Genomic DNA, 21370 nt, shown 5'->3' with positions numbered 1-21370 from the left:
ACCGTATACTTAGACGTAAACTTAGTATAAAACAAGTCATTAATGTTAGCAACTTATACTTCATAGGAGATCATCTCTAAATTGTATACCAAACGGACCAAAATTCTACTATACAATAATAAAATAATTCACAATTATATTATGTAGAATAAGATAAAATCCGAGTTGTCATTTGATAGCTAAATAAGTTAAAATATGTTATTATATATTTATCAATTGATAGTTTGAAATAAACATTGAAGTTTAGATAGGTATTTCATAACCTAGATAAATCGCCTGCTAACTTTTTCAATTCATTATGATTATATTTATATATGGACTTTCTGTAAGACACATTGCTTAGTTTTACGAAATATACATATAAAAACATTGTAAAACTTCGTAATTAATTTGAATACCAAATTAAAGAACTGCCTTACCTGTGTAAATAATAGGTGAGTGTTAATAAAATATCCAGGTTCATTGATTTTGTCTATAAATCAACAGTATACGTGATAAAATAAAGCACAGCTACTAACTTGTAAATAACTAACTTAAATCGGATTAAATAACACGTTTTCTTTTAATCTGTTTGATATTCTTACATACGTCGCCAACTAAAATATTAAAATAAATTTATTATAATTTATAATTGACAATTGACAGTTGGTGACGTAAATCATCCATGCACATTTGACATAATTAAAGACATATGCAGATATCGCGATCTCTTTCTGTCATATTCTGTCTTATAATTGGTGTCTTTTTTACAGAGTTGCTTGACTGGAACCCAGCCCTTCATTATGAATCTTTTTGGCGCAAAAAAATGTTGGATCACTTATTTTATCTTTGTATTTTGTCCAAGACCAACCACCTTCTGTTCTTTCTTATTTTAAAAAACCGAATTCAAGAACATATAAAACATATCTTTTTAATTGATTTATTGAATTTCAGTATTTCGGTTAAATTAATACTAGAGATTTCAGAAAATATTAGTTTAGCTAGTAATGGCTAGATGTCACATCTTACGAAATTTTAATGCGGCGATGCCACTTCTACCGATTTTTCGATAGATCTACCCATTTTGGCAGGTCTTGCCGATCAGTGCCTTCTATTAAAAGATCAGCCTACGGGCGGACTTTTGTTTACTTCATCAGCTGTACATACTTAGATATTGGGTTAGATTCCGTTTCATATTTTGTCGGTCGATTTTTGGTTTTAACTCTTTGATTTTTGGTATTATTTATTATTGTAGTGCAAAAAACTAATTATTTTGGTGTTGAAGTGACATAAACTACTACCAGATATATGGTCACTCTCGGTTTCGCATAAAAAAATAGAAATTTTAAAAATTACACGTTGTGCAAGTGATTTAACCTAAAAGTGCCCATAAATTTTTTATTTATCGTGATTTTTGTGTGTGTTTTTTAAGACTCTAACAATTCATCAATAAAGCTTAAGTGGAGTGTGTTATTGGTGCTATGCCTCATCTTTGTTGTGTTCCTGGTGGAAAGGATAGTTTCCACCAGGAACACAACAGTGTATATGTACTAGGCAGCCTAAAGTGTCCGGAAGAGCAAGAAAAGTGGGTACGAGTTATAAATCAAGAGAATTTTATTGAAAATATCTTTAATAAATTTAAAAATAATATTCTCCCATGATGGTATTAATGAAAACTGGACAATTATGTTTATTTTATTCATATTGTGGAATCTCCACTCCAAGTGTTGCTGGTTCAGCTTCGATAGATTCAAACACGTAAGTAGGTATTATGAACTAGGGAAAAATAAAGAATATGTGTATTAGAGATCATGAAAAGATTATTATTTTGAGTTCAAATTTTAAAAAGATTTTTGTAAAGACAAGACTGATACAGTTTAAAAGAAGAATGTGTTTTTGTTTGATAATATATAATGTATGTTAAGCATAACATATATTTGTTCAGTAATTTTTAATGAATAGTATTGATTATTTATAATACCAAATTAATATCAAATATTTAAGTGATGACTGAATACAATATGAATAAAATAACAATAAAATTGGTATATTTGCATAATACAAAGTTAAGTTTTAAGAATAAAGGTATTACTAAAAATACTAAGAAATTCATATTTCTTTGTTTTAATTGGTCTAATGTTATTTACATTTTACGTAAGAATTATACCGTATCATCGAAAAAAATCGGCGTCTAGTTGGCTTGGAAATGAATATCGATGACATTCCCTAAATAACTGTACACATAAAATAATTAACTAGAATTTTACAATCTTGGAAAATTTGATATTCTTGAACCTTGATTCTAAATATTCTAAATTTTTGATTTTCTTGGAATTTAGGTTCGGGAAAAACGCTGATTGATTTTCATTTGGTTTTTCATTATTTTTATTTGGTTTAAAAAAAAACGGTTTCGGCTAACATTATAGCCTCCATCAGTGTTGTGTCATATGAAAAAAATAGTGTCGAATATAATCCAAAAAATTGCATATAAAATATTCACACCACGCACATAATGTTTACTGCGTACTCCATAGTCAATGTAGATAATTTTAGTGTTAAGAATAATAATTTAAAAAAATATGTGGTCATCTTTTGATAAGTTTATATTAGTTTATTAATTGCAGTAAACATTATGAGGTGTGAATTATATTGTATATGTAATTTTTTGGATTATATTCGACACTATTTTTCTCATATGACACAACACTGTGAAGGCTATAGTTAGCCGAAACGTTTTTTTTTATACCAAATAAAAATAATGAAAACCCAAATGAAAACTTAATCAGCGTTTTTCCCGAACCTAAAAATCCCAAGAAAATCAAAAATTTTAGAATAATTTAACATATAAAATGCCAGCGATCTTCATTTCATAGCCATCGCTGACGCCTTTTTTTAGATAATATTGTATTATTTGTAAATATAATATTTCTAACATTGATACTTGCAAAATATACATATAAATTTTATGAATGCAAATAATAATACATTACTATTAGTAGATATTGAATGTTTTTTGTTAAATTAGATCGATTTTCAAACCCCAAAATTTAAAATATATTTACATTTTACCCATTATCTTATGTACCTATACATTATTTGTACATTGTAAAACATTTGCTGCATTTGTATGGTTCATAGTTTATTTGCCAAAGTATTTATTACTATAAATAGGTATATATGTTGTAGTTATTAACTGTATATTATGTATATTTCATTTAAACTATATCATTTTTAAAATACAAACCAAAAATCTGAGGAATAATTATGTTTTCCATGTATTCTACAACATATTTATTAATCCGTTATATCTAACTAGCCTGACGTCATAAATCTCGCCCGCAGGCTGATCTTTTAATAGAAGGCACTGTGCCGATCTACCAAAACCACCATAATTTTCTTTAGATTAAGGATATTTTTATTTTCCTTAGATATTTTTACATATTTTCACTCTTCGGAATATTTTAGTGTCAATAGATAGAAGAATTTGTTAGTACAATTTGTCCAAAATTTTTAATGAGATATATTTTCTTGGGAGGGGCTTAAGAGAGCGCTGATAGAAATAATTTTCATTTTTTGGGACTAAGCCGATATGCATTGTTTTATTTAAAGGTTTCGTCCTGTGTATTCATGTTTATTATACAATTTTGTGTTGTTTGTATTATTCAAGTATCTTTTTATATCCCCAAAACGTTTTTTTAGCACGTCTTAATAAAAATATTTATATTATGTTTTGATTATGTGTTAATATTTATCCAATCAGTGCCTTCTATTAAAAGATCAGCCTAGGAGCGAGATTTATGACGTCACGCTAGTTAGATATAACGGATTAATAAATATGTTGTAGAATACATGGAAAACATAATTATTCCTCGGATTTTTGGTTTGTATTTTAAAAATGATATAGTTTAAATGAAATATACATAATATACAGTTAATAACTACAACATATATACCTATTTATAGTAATAAATACTTTGGCAAATAAACTATGAACCATACAAATGCAGCAAATGTTTTACAATGTACAAATAATGTATAGGTACATAAGATAATGGGTAAAATGTAAATATATTTTAAATTTTGGGGTTTGAAAATCGATCTAGTTTAACAAAAAACATTTAATATCTACTAATAGTGATGTATTATTATTTGCATTCACAAAATTTATATGTATATTTTGCAAGTATCAATGTTCGAAAAATTATATTTACAAATAATACAATATTATCTAAAAAAAGGCTATGAAATGAAGATCGCTGGCATTTTATATGTTAAATTATTCTAAAATTTTTGATTTTCTTGGGATTTTTAGGTTCGGGAAAAACGCTGATTAAGTTTTCATTTGGGTTTTCATTATTTTTATTTGGTATAAAAAAAAACGTTTCGGCTAACTATAGCCTTCACAGTGTTGTGTCATATGAGAAAAATAGTGTCGAATATAATCCAAAAAATTACATATACAATATAATTCACGCCTCATAATGTTTACTGCAATTAATAAACTAATATAAACTTATCAAAAGATGACCACATATTTTTTAAAATTATTATTCTTAACACTAAAATTATCTACATTGACTATGGAGTACGCAGTAAACATTATGTGCGTGGTGTGAATATTTTATATGCAATTTTTGGATTATATTCGACACTATTTTTTTCATATGACACAACACTGATGGAGGCTATAATGTTAGCCGAACCGTTTTTTAAACCAAATAAAAATAATGAAAAACCAAATGAAAAATCAATCAGCGTTTTTCCCTGAACCTAAATTCCAAGAAAATCAAAAAATTTAGAATATTTAGAATCAAGGTTCAAGAATATCAAATTTTCCAAGATTGTAAAATTCTAGTTAATTATTTTATGTGTACAGTTATTTAGGGAATGTCATCGATGTTCATTTCCAAGCCAACTAGACGCCGATTTTTTCGATGATACGGTATAATTCTTACGTAAAATGTAAATAACATTAGACCAATTAAAACAAAGAAATATGAATTTCTTAGTATTTTTAGTAACACCTTTATTCTTAAAACTTAATTTTGTATTATGCCAATATACCAATTTTATTGTTATTTTATTCATATTGTATTCAGCCATCACTTAAATATTTGATATTAATTTGGTATTATAAATAATCAATACTATTCATTAAAAATTACTGAACAAATATATGTTATGCTTAACATACATTATATATTATCAAACAAAAACACATTCTTCTTTTAAACTGTATCAGTCTTGTCTTTACAAAAATCTTTTTTAAAATTTGAACTCAAAATAATAATCTTTTTCATGATCTTTAATACACATATTCTTTATTTTTCCCTAGATCATAATACCTACTTACGTGTTTGAATCTATTGAAGCTGAACCAACAACACTTGGAGTGGAGATGCCACAATACAAATAAAATAAACATAATTGTCCAGTTTTCATTAATACCATCATGGGAGAATATTATTTTTAAATTTATTAAAGATATTTTCAATATAATTCTCTTGATTTATAACTCGTACCCACTTTTCTTGCTCTTCCGGACACTTTAGGCTGCCTAGTATAACTATCCTTTCCACCAGGAACACAACAAAGATGAGGCATAGCACCAAAAAACACTCCACTTAAGCTTTATTGATGAATTGTTAGAGTCTTAAAAAACACACACAAAAATCACGATAAGTAAAAAATGTATGGGCACTTTTAGGTTAAATCACTTACACAACGTGTAATTTTTAAAATTTCTATTTTTTATGCGAAACCGAGAGTGACCATATATCTGGTAGTAGTTTATGTCACTTCAACACCAAAATAATTAGTTTTTTGCACTACAATAATAAATAATACAAAAAATCAAAGAGTTAAAACCAAAAATCAACCGACAAAATATGAAACGGAATCTAACCCAATATCTAAGTATGTACAGCTGATGAAGTAAACAAAAGTCCGCCCGCAGGCTGATCTTTTAATAGAGGGCACTGATCCAATCTACATAATTTTTACCACCAAAAATAAAATTTTGGTAGTGGCAACACTGTTTTATAGACCAATTTTAAACATATATTTTAAATGTTTAAAACAAAATATCTAGTAATATTGAAACGGGCGAGAAACGGATAATACGCTTAATATAAGCACTTTTACTTTATAACTGTTTATAATAAATATAATACTATGTCTGAAGGTAATATAGGTTGTTAAAACATAATGAATATTTTCAAATATTCTGTTTTAGAATTTATTATAAAACGAAGACTTTTGTTTGACGGTGAAGGTACAGGTGACGATAAAAAAATAAACAATTTGTTAAAGTTACTCATATCGTGGTTATTAGAATCTGATACAAACACTAAATCAGATATCACATATGACGCGTTGATGGCCCAACTGCATTCACTTATTTTTAATAGAAAAAAATCATTACTGTCCAGTGCCAGTACGAATAAACAAAGACAACTCATGAAGAATTTGTACAACATATATAAAGAGAGAATAGAATTAATTAGGAAAGATATTGTAAAGCAGGACGGTTTGTTGGAGAATGCCAAAATTACTAATCGTATGTATATTACGTACAATCTAATATGTCAAACCATTGCTAAAGAGTTGCCCAGAAGAAAACTTCAATCTAAAATTGATATTCTTAAAAGAGAAATATCTGAATTAGAAATCAGAAAACATGTACTAGGTAACACCTTTAACTGCAAAGTAAAGCAATGTCGTGTACTTTCAACTTCAGCTAATAATATATATAAAGAATTAGGAAGTGAAGTAAACGATTCTGATTAAAAACCAGTATTATATTTATTACCTATTTAGTTTTATATCAATATTATTTTCGTTTGTAGTTGAAGAGCATTCAATAAAAGTCCACTTAAACCAATAATTGTTTTTATTTACTGTTATCATATTCCTTATAGTAAAAAATGTACTTTATAAAATATTTTGGTACCTTACATAAAGGCAGTATGTCAGATGCATTAAAAAGCACAGCATCCTCTGAAGTAAAAAAAAGAATTTCTGCCACTATCAATTCATAATTTCCATAATATATTAATATAAAAACTTTTACACATCACATATTAAAAACAATGTTTCTTTAGCAAAATATCATTTAATTGTTTTACAATATACTGAAAGATTTAGTTTTTAAAAAACAATTGTTTTAGACATAGCTTTTACATTATTTCTTAATGTTGATGATTTAATTTTGCTAAAGAATTACTCATAACTAATTATAAATGGCATACTAACACAAATACAATATACAAAGGCAAAAAGAATTACATTACATTTTAAAGCACTGGTTAACAGTTTAAAAATAACGATATTTTGTACTACTGTATAAAAAATATAGTGAGTGCAAAAACAACAAATGTGTTTTTACAATAATACAAAATATTTTATCCTACCTAAAAATATTTTTTTACAATAAAATATGTACAACAGTTCTAACTCATATAAATAAACTTAAAATATACAGGTTTTGATATTGTGCAAATAAATAAAGATTTAATAGCTGCATTCCCATGTAAAATAGGAGAAATATTTTAAAACATTATTTACATTAAAGGAACATTTGACTTAATTTAGAAACTTTTAATTTGAAAGAATAATCAGTTAAAATATGATATGTTTATAAATATAATTAAATAGACTATGTAATAGGACCTGCTCAATTAATTTTGTTGCCTACCGTCCATCTATATTTCTCGTGAAATAAATATTAACATCCTAAGTTAAATGTAACTATATTTTATTAGTTCTTGTAAAGGAGTTTTTTTATTTGACATGAACAACAGATAAAAATAAAAATAAATATTGTTAAATAAAAAATAATTTTATGACCTTTTAAAATTAATGTCCAGTCTAATTAAATATATTCACAAACATATTTTTGTTATTAAATCCGGCAAGAAGAAATTGTAGCCCGATATATAAATAAATATTCCATTTTTATGTAGTATTGACACATGACATAAATAATTTAGGCCAAATACACGTGACTTTAAAGATAAACAATTTTAGATAATGTATAATTAAAAACATATAAGAAATGTATATCATTCTATGTGCTATAAGTTCAGAGACAAAAATACTGTTTTATATAATGTCAATATTTTGGCAATTCTCTGTATTTTGCCTTACTTATTAGTTATAAAATTATATCTAATAATAAGAATTCAATTCCCAAGGTTTTAAATAATTAATATTTCCATATAGTTCGTGGGGCGACATCTAGAGATTTCTTAAATCAAATACATAAATTTGGGTTGATAATTTTTTAGAATGATTGTCAAATCTTTCTATTATTCATTTAACTTATACAGATTTAAACGTATTTTTATTGCAATTAAGATTTTAACTAAAATTGTTATGCTCAATCAGAAAAAAAATATAAATATCTTTCTTAAAATTAGTTGATAATAAAAGAAAATTAACTAAAACGTAACTTTCAAGGCATTTTAGAAATCAGATGTCTGCATCCACCTGTTCTAAAGTTTATTTTTTGAGATTTCCTATAATAGTATGTAGATATAGAGGCGATTGAAGCAATAAAACTTGTCATTTTTTTAATATACAGAGTCTCCCAGAAATAAGTGCAAGTATTTTAACTGGTAGTACAGTTCAACCCCAGAAACACGCCTATGAGGTTTTTTTCGTGAAAAAAAATATTTTAAAATTCGAAATTTTTTGTTTTTTAGTTTTTAGTTAAGAGCATTATATTTTGATGACAACATAGGTATTAAATTAAATTTACAAGAAAGAAAATCCAGAAAAGATCCAGTGGTTCTCAAAATATTAGCAGAAAATCATTTTTTTTGGAAATTTTCAATGAAAAACAACTTCGTTATTTTGGACTTATTTTAAAAACGATAAAGAGAAAATATGTTTCTTTTATCGAGATCTACCACCCCTTAAAATACTTGCACTTATTTCTGGGACACCCTGTATAAAAATAAACTGGTATAACTTAAAAACAGAACCGGACTTGGAATAGGTACAGTCAATAATAAATGTAATTATATTTTTTAGTTAATGTATGATCTACCAATAATATTGAAATATCTAAAAAGTTAAATAAATATGGTTTATTCAATCAATTTCTTTCCCGGGACTGCAAGTTGAATTCACTTTCAAGTTTTTTTTTAAGTTTCATAGTTTTATTCTCTTTTTTAGGCAAGTTCATGAAAAACTGTGTTTTCATTTTCTACTTCTTAATCAGATTTACTAAAAATGTATTTGTAGCAATTTCTGAGATCGGAGAATAATTAAATAAATTGTGGCATAATAGTAAAACAAACTGTTCCATACATGTTGAAAACAGTAGGTAAGTTTCTTCTAAAGCAATCAATAATTAAATAGAGCCTATTTAAAAAAGGTATTTCTTTAAAAATCAGTCTTTTGAGTACATTAGGGTGTGTTAAAGAAAACTTTTTAAACTACTATTTTTTGTAAATTTGTTAACTTACGAATATAAATTTGTCATTTAGCAGTCACTCAAATAAAAAATATTGATATTATTATATACCTATCTAATTATAGATACATACCAGAAGTGCATTTGTGCAATTCAGTAGTACAGAGGTAAGATTTTGTATTTTCTATTAAAGTTCGTGCTTAAGAGTAAATTTAATCCAAGCTTTTGGTCAAAGTTGTATTTTTTTAAAACTTTAAATTTATCTTATGTGGCCAATCAAAGAATTTTATTTGAGGAAAAATATTTTCAAAACACGCACAATACCAGATATACAGGGTCGCTTTTATGTATGTAAACGGTCGATTATTAGGTAAAATATAGGAGGTACCGCAAAAAGTTAAATATAAAAGTTAGAGAATTTTTAAACATCTATTAGCGAGTAATAAATTTAAGTATACAGGGTCGTTCATAAAGTCGTGGCACATCAAAGTTTCATTTTTTTAAATAGAACCCCCTGTATATTATTACATATTTCAATTCTTCCTTCAATTCTAAGCAAAAATTGAAATACACACAATGTACCTTAAAGGTACATTTAGGCTGAGAGCGTCGAGCGTCGCGCCCGCCCCATTGAACTCGAACTCCAAACGCGACGCTGTCTGCCTGAACGGTCTAATTTAAGTTAAGTGAATTGATTCCATTTCGACACGCGGACGCAACGCAAACGCGACGCGACGCGACGCCCGACGCTCTCAGCCTGAATGTATCTTAAAGCAACTGATTCCGAGTTATTGACTTTTAAAAATATCACTTAAACGATTCGATTTAATTAATTTCGATGTGTTTGGTTTGATTTAATGATGCCATTCTGCCGAAACTGTGATACTGTTGTAATGGGTTTTTAAATTCCTATTAGCTACTAGTAAATTTAAGTATACAGGGTCGGTCATAAAGTTGTGTCACATAAAACTTTATTTTTTTAAATAAAACCCCCTGTATATTATTGCATATTTCAATTCTTCCTTCAATTTTAAGCAATAATCGTAATGCACAATGTACATAAATTGAAGAATTGAAATGTTAAACGAAAATTTTGTAATTTCCAGACTTGCTATACTCTCATTTTATACATCTATAAATGCTACCTAGAGAACTAATGTCAAATATTATTAAGTATCACAGTTTCGGCAGAATGACATCGTTAAATGAAACTGAGCATATCGAAATTAATTAAATCAAATTGTTTAAGTGATATTTTCAAAAGTCAATAACTCGGAAACGGTTGGTATGAGGTACATTGTGTTATTTCGATTTTTGCTTAAAATTGAAGGAAGAATTGAAATAGGTAATAATATACAGGGGGTTCTATTTAAAAAAATGAAACTTTGATGTGCCACGACTTTATGAACGACCCTGTATACTTAAATTTATTACTCGCTAATAGATATTTAAAAATCCTATAACTTTTGTATTTAACTTTTTGCGGTACCTCCTATATTTGACCTAATAATCGACCGTTTCCATACATAAAAACGACCCTGTATGTAGTGTTTACCTCTGTAATACATAATTATTCATACACAATCATTCTTTCCAAGTACATACAGCGTCTCTTGTTCAGACATTTAAATTTCAAATAATTGTTTCAGTAGTGATATACCCATAAAAACGAAATAAACCGCTACCGTAAAAAAAAAGCCTGAGCGCTTAGACGTGACGTCATCGACAGAAGGCGACCTGGGAAACTCTTTACAGATATCCACTGATTAAAAATTTTCGTTGCACTAAAATTATTATCAATTGTAACCTTACTAGTGATGTGTTGGTATTTGAGTAACGCGATTTTGGAGCGGTATTTTTTTGTAACGCCGTGTCGCGCTCCACAACAAATGGGGAACCTGTTACTGAAGAACGACGATCATAATGACGACAAAATTATAAATTATTTGTAATTTGCAAATAAATTATTTATAATCGCTCTTGAAGGTAGCTTGAACCGTAGTAACCGCATAGCGACGTGTTTAGCTCCAGCCGTCGCGATTTCGTCGGTCGCCTACAATAGTTACTGGAACTGTACGTAGCGTCGGGCGATCTCGATGGGGACGGCGACGTGTTCGCTCCAGCCGTCGCGCTCCTAGAGTTGTAGTTCCCTGTCGCGTAACTGCTGTAACTGGGCATCGACGCTCGACCTCGGCGGCGCGGCGGCCTACTTCGCTCCAGCCGTCGCGCTCCTAGAGTTTAGTTCCCTGTCGCGAACAGAAGTACAGTACGTCTGCTGGATCTGTGTCTATGAAAAGAATGCGGACAAAAAACATTTAAATAAACAGCAATATATTTTATACGTCCACTTGACGAGAACGTCACCGCAAATCGCTCCGCCCACTCATTTTATTGGCTACTTGCAAATTTGTCGAATTTTTATTGATGGGACGCGTCGTCTAATTTTTTACGAAAAACATCGAGAGAATATCGTTTCCCCTCTCACGGATACCCCGTAGCTACAAAACGGACAGACGTACTGTAACTGGTTATCGACGCTCGACCTCGGAGGCGGCTTACTTCGTTCCAGCAGTCGCTGGAGCGCTTCTAGGGTTTCGTTTTCGCCTGTAGCGATTGGGTCAGTTACTATTGGCGTTGGTGCTCCCGTCGCTACGTTACTTTTGAAACAACGATATTTGGTATGTATTAAGCATGGTATAAAATAGCGTTATTTCAAAGATGAAACGTAAAAGCAAATAAAATAAAATGAAAATTTTATTTGTTTTTATACATTTATATAAGTTTTACTGTTTATATCTATGTTTAAGGTCTGATGATGGCTGGAATTGCCGAAACCGGTCACCAATAAAGAATTTTCTTTGACAGTGGTTTGTGGGACTAGGTAGGTAGTATAAAATAAAAGTAGGTACCAATGCCAGAAATACTACATAAACGAGGACCGCGACACTTAGGAAGTTGGAACCTCGATTACAAAATCGCGGTTTTTTGTCGCGGTATTTTTCTGGAACGGTCGCTATTGTAACGCGACTCATGTGGAACCGGTATTCCCATCACTAAACCTTACCTTTTCCAAAATAACGAAAAATTGTTTAAAAACTAAATGAAATTTGACAATGATAGTCTGTCTGCTCTTGATGACGTATCAAATTTTAACGGCATAACTGATAAAAACTAACAATCAGTTATAAATTATTAAACATCCTCGTTAATATGGGTACACAACATAAAACGTTCTCGGAGTACGTACAATCTCACTAAATAAAAAATATGTATATAAATAGAGCAGTCTAAGGCTGGCTTTAAATATCCAGATAGTTCAGAATAATCTGAATATCAGTGTGCTCTGAATGAGCAAAAGAAACCGAATTTACATTTTCGGTAAACATATAGCCTTTTGTACTAAATTTTTGAGTGTCGAAAGTTATAAAAACGCCATACACACCTAAATTAGCACTCAAATTCGTTAGCTGTGATGGCGTTAAGCGTTAGCATGAGCCCCTCTAAGTTGGCCATCTCTTGATTCAGTTCCTCAGTGGAATGAGACGGTTGCAGTCGTTGTATCTCTTCGGCCGTATGCGGAGGAGGATTAGAAGCGCTTATTCTGGATGGAGGTGTACTTGTTAGAGTGCTTGAGCTGCTGGTGTTAGGCTTTTTGTAGGGGGATGAAGTAGGCCGAACTGTAACTGTCATTTGTAATATTTTAGTTTTCATTTCGTTTAAACAGAATAATCCAAATTCGATCCCTACCATATTGGGATCTCGAAAAGTATAAGAGATACGAGGACGGTTAGGTTTGGTTTGGTTAGGGTTTGGTTTTGCAAAGTTGCACATTGTATCCGAGAGAAAAAACGTCGGATAACAAATCTGAAAGTACTGTTGTGTAGCTGAAAAAAATGATAATAAAACATGTTTTTAGTGCCTTGTCAAATAACGTCAGAAAAAAACTAAAATATCTCCGGAACTACTCAGAATTTTGAATGTTTCTAAATGGCATATTATTAGGCACATGAATACACAACTGTGCCTTAATTTAACCATCCTCGTGTCTCCAATAGTTTTCGAGATCACAATAGATCCGAAATATATCGCACCTTCAATCAGGATGAAGTGGCACAGCACAAGTTATTATTATATTGACCTTAGGTCTCTTTATGATTGAAGATACGCTATGTATAGTCTGCACAACAATCGATCAACGTTACATCATCATTATTTATCTGATATTTGTTTTAAGGTGTGTCCAAAAACAGGTTATATTGTTTGAAATATTTCAAGCACGTTTCGAAACAAATAATTGAGCGCAGTACGATTTTATTTAATTGTAAGAACCTTTATTAGACCCTAATTCTTTTTGGTTGTCTTTCAATTTTTAATTTTAGGCGCACATAATAATTTTTAATTAATATTATAACAACAATACTTTAGTAAAAATTCATATTTTAGTATAAATATTAATTAGTATTTTAGTATCAAACAAATTTAAATTTTATTGGTCAGCGACTAAATTTTTAATTTTGACACTAATCGATATCCGTCAACAGTCAACCACAAAAATGCAATGATAGTTATATACCAGAAACACAGTGATTTATGAAATGGTCGTATCCACGTCTACAATCTAGTTCATTCCGTTCACACAAGAAAAAAAAAGTACAATACAGGGTGAGTCTTAAATAAGTGCAAATATTTTCAGGGCTGGTAGATCTCGATAAAAGAAACACCTTTTCCCTTTACCGTTTTTCAAATAAGTCCAAAATATCCGAGTTATTTTATTTTGAAAACTTCCAAAAAAAATTATTTTTTGCTTAAATTTTGAGAATCACTGGATCTTCTCTTCTGGGTTCTCTTTTTTGTAAATTTGATTAAACTACATATATTGCCATATTATCAAGGAATTATGTTTTTAACTAAAAATTAAAAATAAATCCAAAATTTTTACCAACAAATTCCAAATTTTCAATTTTTTTTCGCGAAAAAAACTTATAATGATGTTTCTGGGATTGAAATGTACTATTCCTAAAAATATTTGCACTTATTTAAGACTCACCCTGCATATATCTAACGTTGACTGACGTTGTTTTACAGACTTGTATGTCAGGGAGGTTCAACTTTCAAGTTATCCTATTATTGCCATAAAAAGTTCGATTATATTAAAGACTTGAGTGTAGTCATTAGCATATTTTCAATCCCAGTTAGTTTTCTAATAAAGTCAAAATTCATTCTTTACAAAAAAGTGGCACAGATAATATCTAGTTTACAAAGAATAAAAATGAAAACTATATACCAATATGTTTCGGTTGAGGTGTGCCAGGAGCCGATACTGGCGGTGGTGCAGGCACAGTAAAACTTTTAAGCGGATGCCCTTGAGCTTGTATCCTTTTTCCTGCTTGCGACTCGGCCAGAACGTTCATTCCAGGAGCGTAAGTACTACCAGGAGGAGCTTGGCTAGATTTAACAAAAAAAAACTCTAATAAGTAGATTATATATATTATATGAAGGATAAGGAAAAAAACCACAATGTCTATTTTATAGGAATTTTTAAGTAATCAACTTAATCTGTTGAGAATACCAAGCCCTTGCCCATGTTAAATTTGTAGAGTGGGCGCATTTAAAAAAAAGTAGGAGCGTCATCAATACTTTGCCGGTAACGCCTCCTCGGCGTTAGACAGTGCCGCGCGAAATAATTTGAAATGTTATTTTATAGCGTTAAAATAAAAATATCTAAGCTCGCGCTCATGGATCACTGAACCGTCGAGTCGCAAGCAAGGGGCGATCGCACTGATGACGCTCCTGGCTCCTTCTTAAAATGAGCCAAACCTAATCAAATAATTATGCACATATACTAATATTTATTTGTATCTTTCACATAATATTTGGAAACATTAACTCAGTTTTCTTTGTAAAAGTCAGTTTTGTGAGATCGTCTGTTTTTTCCCTAACTCATCATATTATCTTTAAGAAGCATATAATACACCATCTGACTATACAGTGAGTGGAAACCATATGGCAACAGCTAAAATTATAATAATTGTAAAACACACCGAGTAGGGAAGTGTTCCATTACTGTAGTAAGATTTATATTAATTGAGACACAAAGCTTTTCGAATAATTCAATCTTGAGACAGCAATAAAGACTCCCCATGAGGTTTATGTACTATTTAATTTACAATTACTCTATTAATCACAACCCCCAAGATAAAAAAGAAATAAATAACCATATAATGGCGTCCGTTCTACAGTCCATTTCAAAATGCTTGATAGCACAGCAAGAAGGGCTGGGGCCATTAAACATCATAAACCATAGGCGCTACAACTTTTACAAATTCCATCAGCCGACTTTTTTTATTTAAAAGTAAAGATTTCAGTTAACGTCTCCTTTTTACTGCCAGAGCTAATCTGGACGGGGCCTACTTTGTTTACGCGGAATCAGAACCGCGGTCCTCGGCCATATCATGGTCAATGGCCTACCGACTTGGCAAGTGTCTAAATTAACTCTTACTCACCAGATATCCGACCTCATCCGGCCTCGAACCGGCGCGGCGTGAATGAGCAGTGTGTGTCAATAGATTTTACACTTTTGCCTTTATTGGACAAGAGCACGATAAGAGTTTCGAACCGGTCACCCGTTCATCCACTAGTATCGCCTTACGATACGACGTCGCTTAACTTCGGTATTCTAATGGGAACCGGTGTTTCGACGTAGCTGGGCCGTTGCCTCCTTTTTTATTTATAAAATAAATTGTTTTGCCCTTGAATGAGCCCACAATAGATTGCAGCAAAAAATTGTTCATTTTTTATTACGTTGGCTGATCGTTCAGTAGTTATTCTGCGACACAATAGCTACCTGGTCACATTATGGTTATGAACCCCGCTAATTTATACATGTAAAAATAAATTTATACTAAATATTTACTGTCAAAAATTACGTGCATTCAGTATCTTTGTGTCTACCGTGCGGTGTTGATTTGCAAACCTAGAGATATTTATTCCAAGCTAGATAAAAGGTATTTTTGATTTAAGACCGAAAACTATACTTTTAAATGTTCATGATTTCTTTGTGCATTAAGATCCCCCATCAGCTACTGTGAGAAGTCTAGTTACGAAATTGTTGTTCAAATGTTACAGGAGTTGGTGAAGCTACGATTTATAGTGATCTATAGTGTGTGAGCCCAAAACATCTACGGGGAGGAATACTCTTTGAAAGAAAAGGCATAATTATTTGGAGAAGGCAATATCTAAGGGACATTCATAAATATCGCAAGGAAGGAATATATTCTACTTAGACAAAACATGGCTGAATGACGAACATTCTGTAAAGAAAATCTGACAAGACAATAGCAGTGGAAGTTCTTGTGAAGCGTTTTTAGAAGAATTAGGATTATCGACTGCTTTGAAACTCCCTTCCGGGAAAGGACGTAGGATGATGAATGGAATAATACAGAATGGACTACCTGCATTTGAGTCTAAACCAACCTAGGATTATCATGAAGAAATGATGGCTGATGTTTTTAAAGATTACATTTCCGAAAAGATAACATAACTTCCAGAAGACTCTATCATTCTTGGAAGAAATAAGGGGACATTGTAGGTTGATTGTCTCAAAAGAACATTGTTTTCATTCGTTTAACAATAAAAACTTTAGATTTCTGGACTAATATGTATGATAATTGTGTGTACTCGCATATTTCAATGTTACTAAAAATGCCAATAACGGGTAAATAAACATTTGTGTTACCATTATCATATTATTTTATCTTGTGTAACAAAAGAAATTTTGACAAAATTTAAAAAATAAATCTTAAAACCCTAATACCCGACACTGGTGCGGTCACTACCCGAAAATATCCTTATTGCCCTATTGTTATACGACGGGTTGCTATTGTTCTCAGCAAATGTACCAGATATGTCCATCTACGAACGTGTTAAAGCTGTCTGAATTTTATTAGAATATATTATATCTCCAAAAATGAAATTGGTTCCATCTTTTTGCATGTCATACTGTACACAATAAATGCTTTTTGCATTTATAATTAATGTTTCGTGCTCTCAAGCTTTAAGAAATAGACTATAGCAAATAAACCTAGAGGCCTTTATGAAAAAAAATCTAATCAATTTACCTTAAGTAAGTAGACGGATTAGAGTTGCTACTCTCAAAGTTTGTACTGCCTGGATGAGCAGAATACACGTTTTCGACTGCAGTGTTATTTGGGGTGGTTTCCACTGACATGTGCGTTGTTCGTGGAACCTGATAATTTGTTCTGGGGTAGTTTGGTCTAGTGGACGGTGTTGAATCGGAACTTGACTGACTTAAAGTCGTTGTATTTATAGGGGTTGCTATCGCTGAAACAATTTTTTAAAAATAATGTAATATTTTGTAAATACATATTTCATTATTATTTATAAAGGATTAACTAAACTGAATGTTAATAAACCTGCTCTAATATTTAAGTAAAATTAGTTAAGAAAGTGACAAGCAATATTTCAGACACTCTAAAATAATAATAGTCTAAGAAAATATGCCATCAAATACTAAGTTTAGGTAAAAACATGTTTTTACGAAATTTCGAAAAAAAGCTCAAATAAAAGTAATAGAGTTTTTTACATAAAAATGGTCGCTATACTTTTTTAGCTCAAATCAAAATTAACCCGTGATCGGGGGACAAGAAGCTAGGGGACAGCTTTAATTGAAACATTTCTCTCAAAGTCCTTACCGTTACTCTGAAATTTGAAAAAAAAAACAATTTATTTATATTTTTCACCTCTTCTTGGGATGAATTTAAAAAAATCTTAATTGAAATTTATAATCTTCCAAGCAAATGGAATAAAAATGTTAAATATATCAATTTTTCAGCAACTTATATTTTTTTTTAAATTTCTACTATACTCTGTTTTTTTTTCTCAGATAAGATTTCGACAGACGATGACAGAAGAAATGCAGATGACGTCCCATACCAATCTAATTTTACTAAAAAAAGTTTCTAATATTATTTAAGTTAACTATGGATGGGTTTAAATATAAATCCGTCATGCGTCGTCTCTTGTTGTTTTTAACAAGTTTTATTGGTTTATTTCAAAAATAACAGATCATATTTCAATATTATTGGTTTGACGGAACGATGAACGACAAACGTACGTCGATACGTATGAACTCGCCTTTAGATTTTTGAGACTTGTCAAAGTGATATTGGTTATAATTTTGTGTCAACTTATGTCAAATATCTGCGAATCTGCGTTTTGGAAGATGATGCATTTTGATTCGTGTTATTACGTGTGTTTTGTGTCTTTTGAAGTCAAGTGGAGAAAAAATCGAGGGGAAATTAACTGTAGACCCAGAGCACAGTTTATAGTTAATATTCGCTTCTAACAGGTAGAAAGTCTTATACACCAATAAAGTTACCATCAATAAAGTTTGTATACCATCTTGTCGTAGATAAGTGCATCTCGTATATGCTACAAGGATCGTACTAAACATATACTACTGGAGTAGCTGGAAAATATCGACATCACAAGATAGGTAAATAATGGATTTTAATACTGCAGAAAAATGTCAAAAGGTACTGGTTTAAAAAAATTAAAATTAAAGTTAATTACTCAACCTTTAAGGTATAAAATTTGGTAAGTGTTATTATTAATAAAATAGTTTGTTTTATTTATGTTGTTTTATTTATTCCTTTGGAATATTACAAATTTGTATTTGTTATAAATTATATTGATAAATATAATAATAAATGCGGGAAGTTTCTTGAAGCTTGAAAGTAAGAAATAGTTCTTTTTTTATATTTTTTTGGGTAAGTGGTGTTTTGTATTAAAACATACTGTTTTTTTTTAAATGAAATAACTCGATTACATTTATTCAATTTTATACAGCTTTTTTTCACAATATTTTGAAGTAATCACTTATCAGTCAAATTTTAAATATATTTCCTATGATTTCCTGCTATGCGTTCCAGTTGTACCAACTTATTTCTTTGTAAAATAAAATAAACTACTTTGAAATTAAAATGACACACACATCTATCACTGTCAAGGATCTTGTCGTTGGACAGACTATCATCCCCTAGCATCTAGCCACCCTCTCTTGGTTAATTTTGACCTGAGCAAAAAAAGTATAGAGATCATTTCTTTGTAAAATTTGACGCTCCACAACTTTTTTTTCTAGTTCTTACCGTTTCTCCAAAATTTCGAAAAATTAATTTTATTTATTTATTTCAAATAAATCGAATTTAAAAAAATCTTTCAAAATACGTTTTTGGTTCTTTCAAAGTTACTTATATCAAAAATTGAGGTTTCTACCAAAACCTCGTATTTAAAGGTCTATTTTCTTGGACTACAAGAGGACATTTAGTCTCCCTATCGCATCGAGAAAAAGAATGACAGTATACCATTGTCTCTTTAATTTAACAGTAAATTGGTTTTTCTGCAATTTTTTGGACTCTCGTCTGTCTTCTCTTCTTGGGCAGACAGTTAAATTGAAGTATATATAATTTTTAGAACTATGTACATATGTTTAAAATTGATAAGGCTTATTGAATAAGCTGTGGTCTAGAATCTACAGTGTTGATTTTAAAAACGCGAATACCAAGAAATTGATCATAAAGATTACAAAGTACTTTTCTGATTTAAGTATATATTTTTTAACTGTTTGGTAATATTAAACTACTGAATGTTAACGAAATGGATTGCAAACTAGCACAGAGAAGCACAAGATACTTACGCTCTCTGGGCGGTTTAGAATCCACTGGAAGTGTGATCTTTGTTCTGACTGGTTTTTTGAATTTATCTTCACCTATAATAGTGCAAATGCAAGCAATATGTGCATAAAATAAAATATGTGTGGTGTGAAAGGTTTAACGTATTTACAGATACATGCAGTAATTATAGAGCAAGAGTTCACATGACACATTTTATTAGTTCTTGAACTAGATTATGGTAAAACATTAAAAAAATACTTTCTTTAAAAGATAATTCCTAACATGAAATTATTGAATGAACTTGTAAAGAATATTAAAATGCATCTAAAGAAATAATGGATATAAGTAAGTATAAGCATAAAGTCATTGATTATTATGTGAACCTTTACTTTAAATTATAGATGTTATAATTCACAAACTAGAACAAATACATGTATTATTTGAATGACATTAACTATTATTAAGCTCGCATCTTTATTCCCATGTAAGAAAAGTTATTTTATATACATTTAAAAAATATATTGTTTTTTCAAAAAGTAAATCAATTGAATATATCATATGATCATTAAAAAAGTAAGTAAGTATAAGCATAAAGTCATTGATTATTATGTGAACCTTTACTTTAAATTATAGATGTTATAATTCACAAACTAGAACAAATACATGTATTATTTGAATGACATTAACTATTATTAAGCTCACATCTTTATTCCCATGTAAGAAAAGTTATTTTATATACATTTAAAAAATACATTGTTTTTTCAAAAAGTAAATCAATTGAATATATCATATGAACATTAAAAAAACTTACCATAAGTATAAGCATAAAGTCATTGATTATTATGTGAACCTTTACTTTAAATTATAGATGTTATAATTCACAAACTAGAACAAATACATGTATTATTTGAATGACATTAACTATTATTAAGCTCACATCTTTATTCCCATGTAAGAAAAGTTATTTTATATACATTTAAAAAATACATTGTTTTTTCAAAAAGTAAATCAATTGAATATATCATATGAACATTAAAAAAACTTACCATAACTAGGAACATAACTTCGTTTGTCTAATGAATTGCTATGAATACTATCGTGCGTTTCGTAGTCATTCCCTGCGACACTACGTGGCAGTGTTAGCGCACCACTGCTACTAGCGCCATCGTGGTTCGAGTGCCGCTTTTCCATAGCTTTTAGCTCCATCTGATCGTGATGAATCCAGAGATCTGGAGGTTTTACTCCTTGATTACCTACAAAAAACGAGAAACATTAAATC

General features: G+C 30.0%; 3 protein-coding genes across 5 annotated transcripts in view; 1 reads left to right on the top strand and 2 right to left on the bottom strand.

Moving 5' to 3' along the window:
* The window catches only part of LOC115888994 (transcription factor CP2-like protein 1), a 114965-nt gene extending 114345 nt beyond the window's left edge, over window positions 1–620 (bottom strand). The window contains 1 exon segment of the mRNA XM_030908901.1: window positions 420–620. The gene's annotated coding sequence lies outside the window, so the exon portion shown is untranslated.
* A 5376-nt stretch (window positions 621–5996) lies between these two features.
* Window positions 5997–8669, top strand: LOC115888993 (THO complex subunit 7 homolog). The gene is made up of 2 exons (XM_030908900.1): window positions 5997–6163; window positions 6215–8669. Exons 1-2 carry the CDS (start codon window positions 6154–6156, stop codon window positions 6766–6768), a joined length of 564 nt encoding a protein of 187 aa, XP_030764760.1. The 5' UTR covers window positions 5997–6153; the 3' UTR covers window positions 6769–8669.
* Window positions 8670–11877: 3208 nt separating this feature from the next.
* Window positions 11878–21370, bottom strand: part of LOC115888967 (neogenin) — a 326830-nt gene continuing 317337 nt past the window's right edge. For 2 of the 3 annotated variants that reach the window (XM_030908855.1, XM_030908857.1), the window contains exons 20-24: window positions 21138–21344; window positions 20115–20186; window positions 17518–17740; window positions 14685–14845; window positions 11878–13083 (exon numbers count right to left, since the gene is read on the bottom strand). In XM_030908855.1, coding sequence (XP_030764715.1) covers window positions 12848–13083; window positions 14685–14845; window positions 17518–17740; window positions 20115–20186; window positions 21138–21344 — 899 coding nt within the window. In that variant the 3' untranslated portion in view covers window positions 11878–12847. The remainder of the gene's footprint in view (window positions 13084–14684; window positions 14846–17517; window positions 17741–20114; window positions 20187–21137; window positions 21345–21370) is intronic. The other variant, XM_030908856.1, reaches the window with a different exon arrangement.

This window comes from Sitophilus oryzae, unplaced genomic scaffold (genome assembly GCF_002938485.1).
Source record: "Sitophilus oryzae breed Bouriz unplaced genomic scaffold, Soryzae_2.0 scaffold_810_pilon_pilon, whole genome shotgun sequence".
Classification (NCBI taxonomy): domain Eukaryota; kingdom Metazoa; phylum Arthropoda; class Insecta; order Coleoptera; family Curculionidae; genus Sitophilus; species Sitophilus oryzae.
The sequence above is the reverse complement of the archived record's forward strand: the minus strand, read 5'-3'. Positions and strand labels throughout refer to the sequence as shown.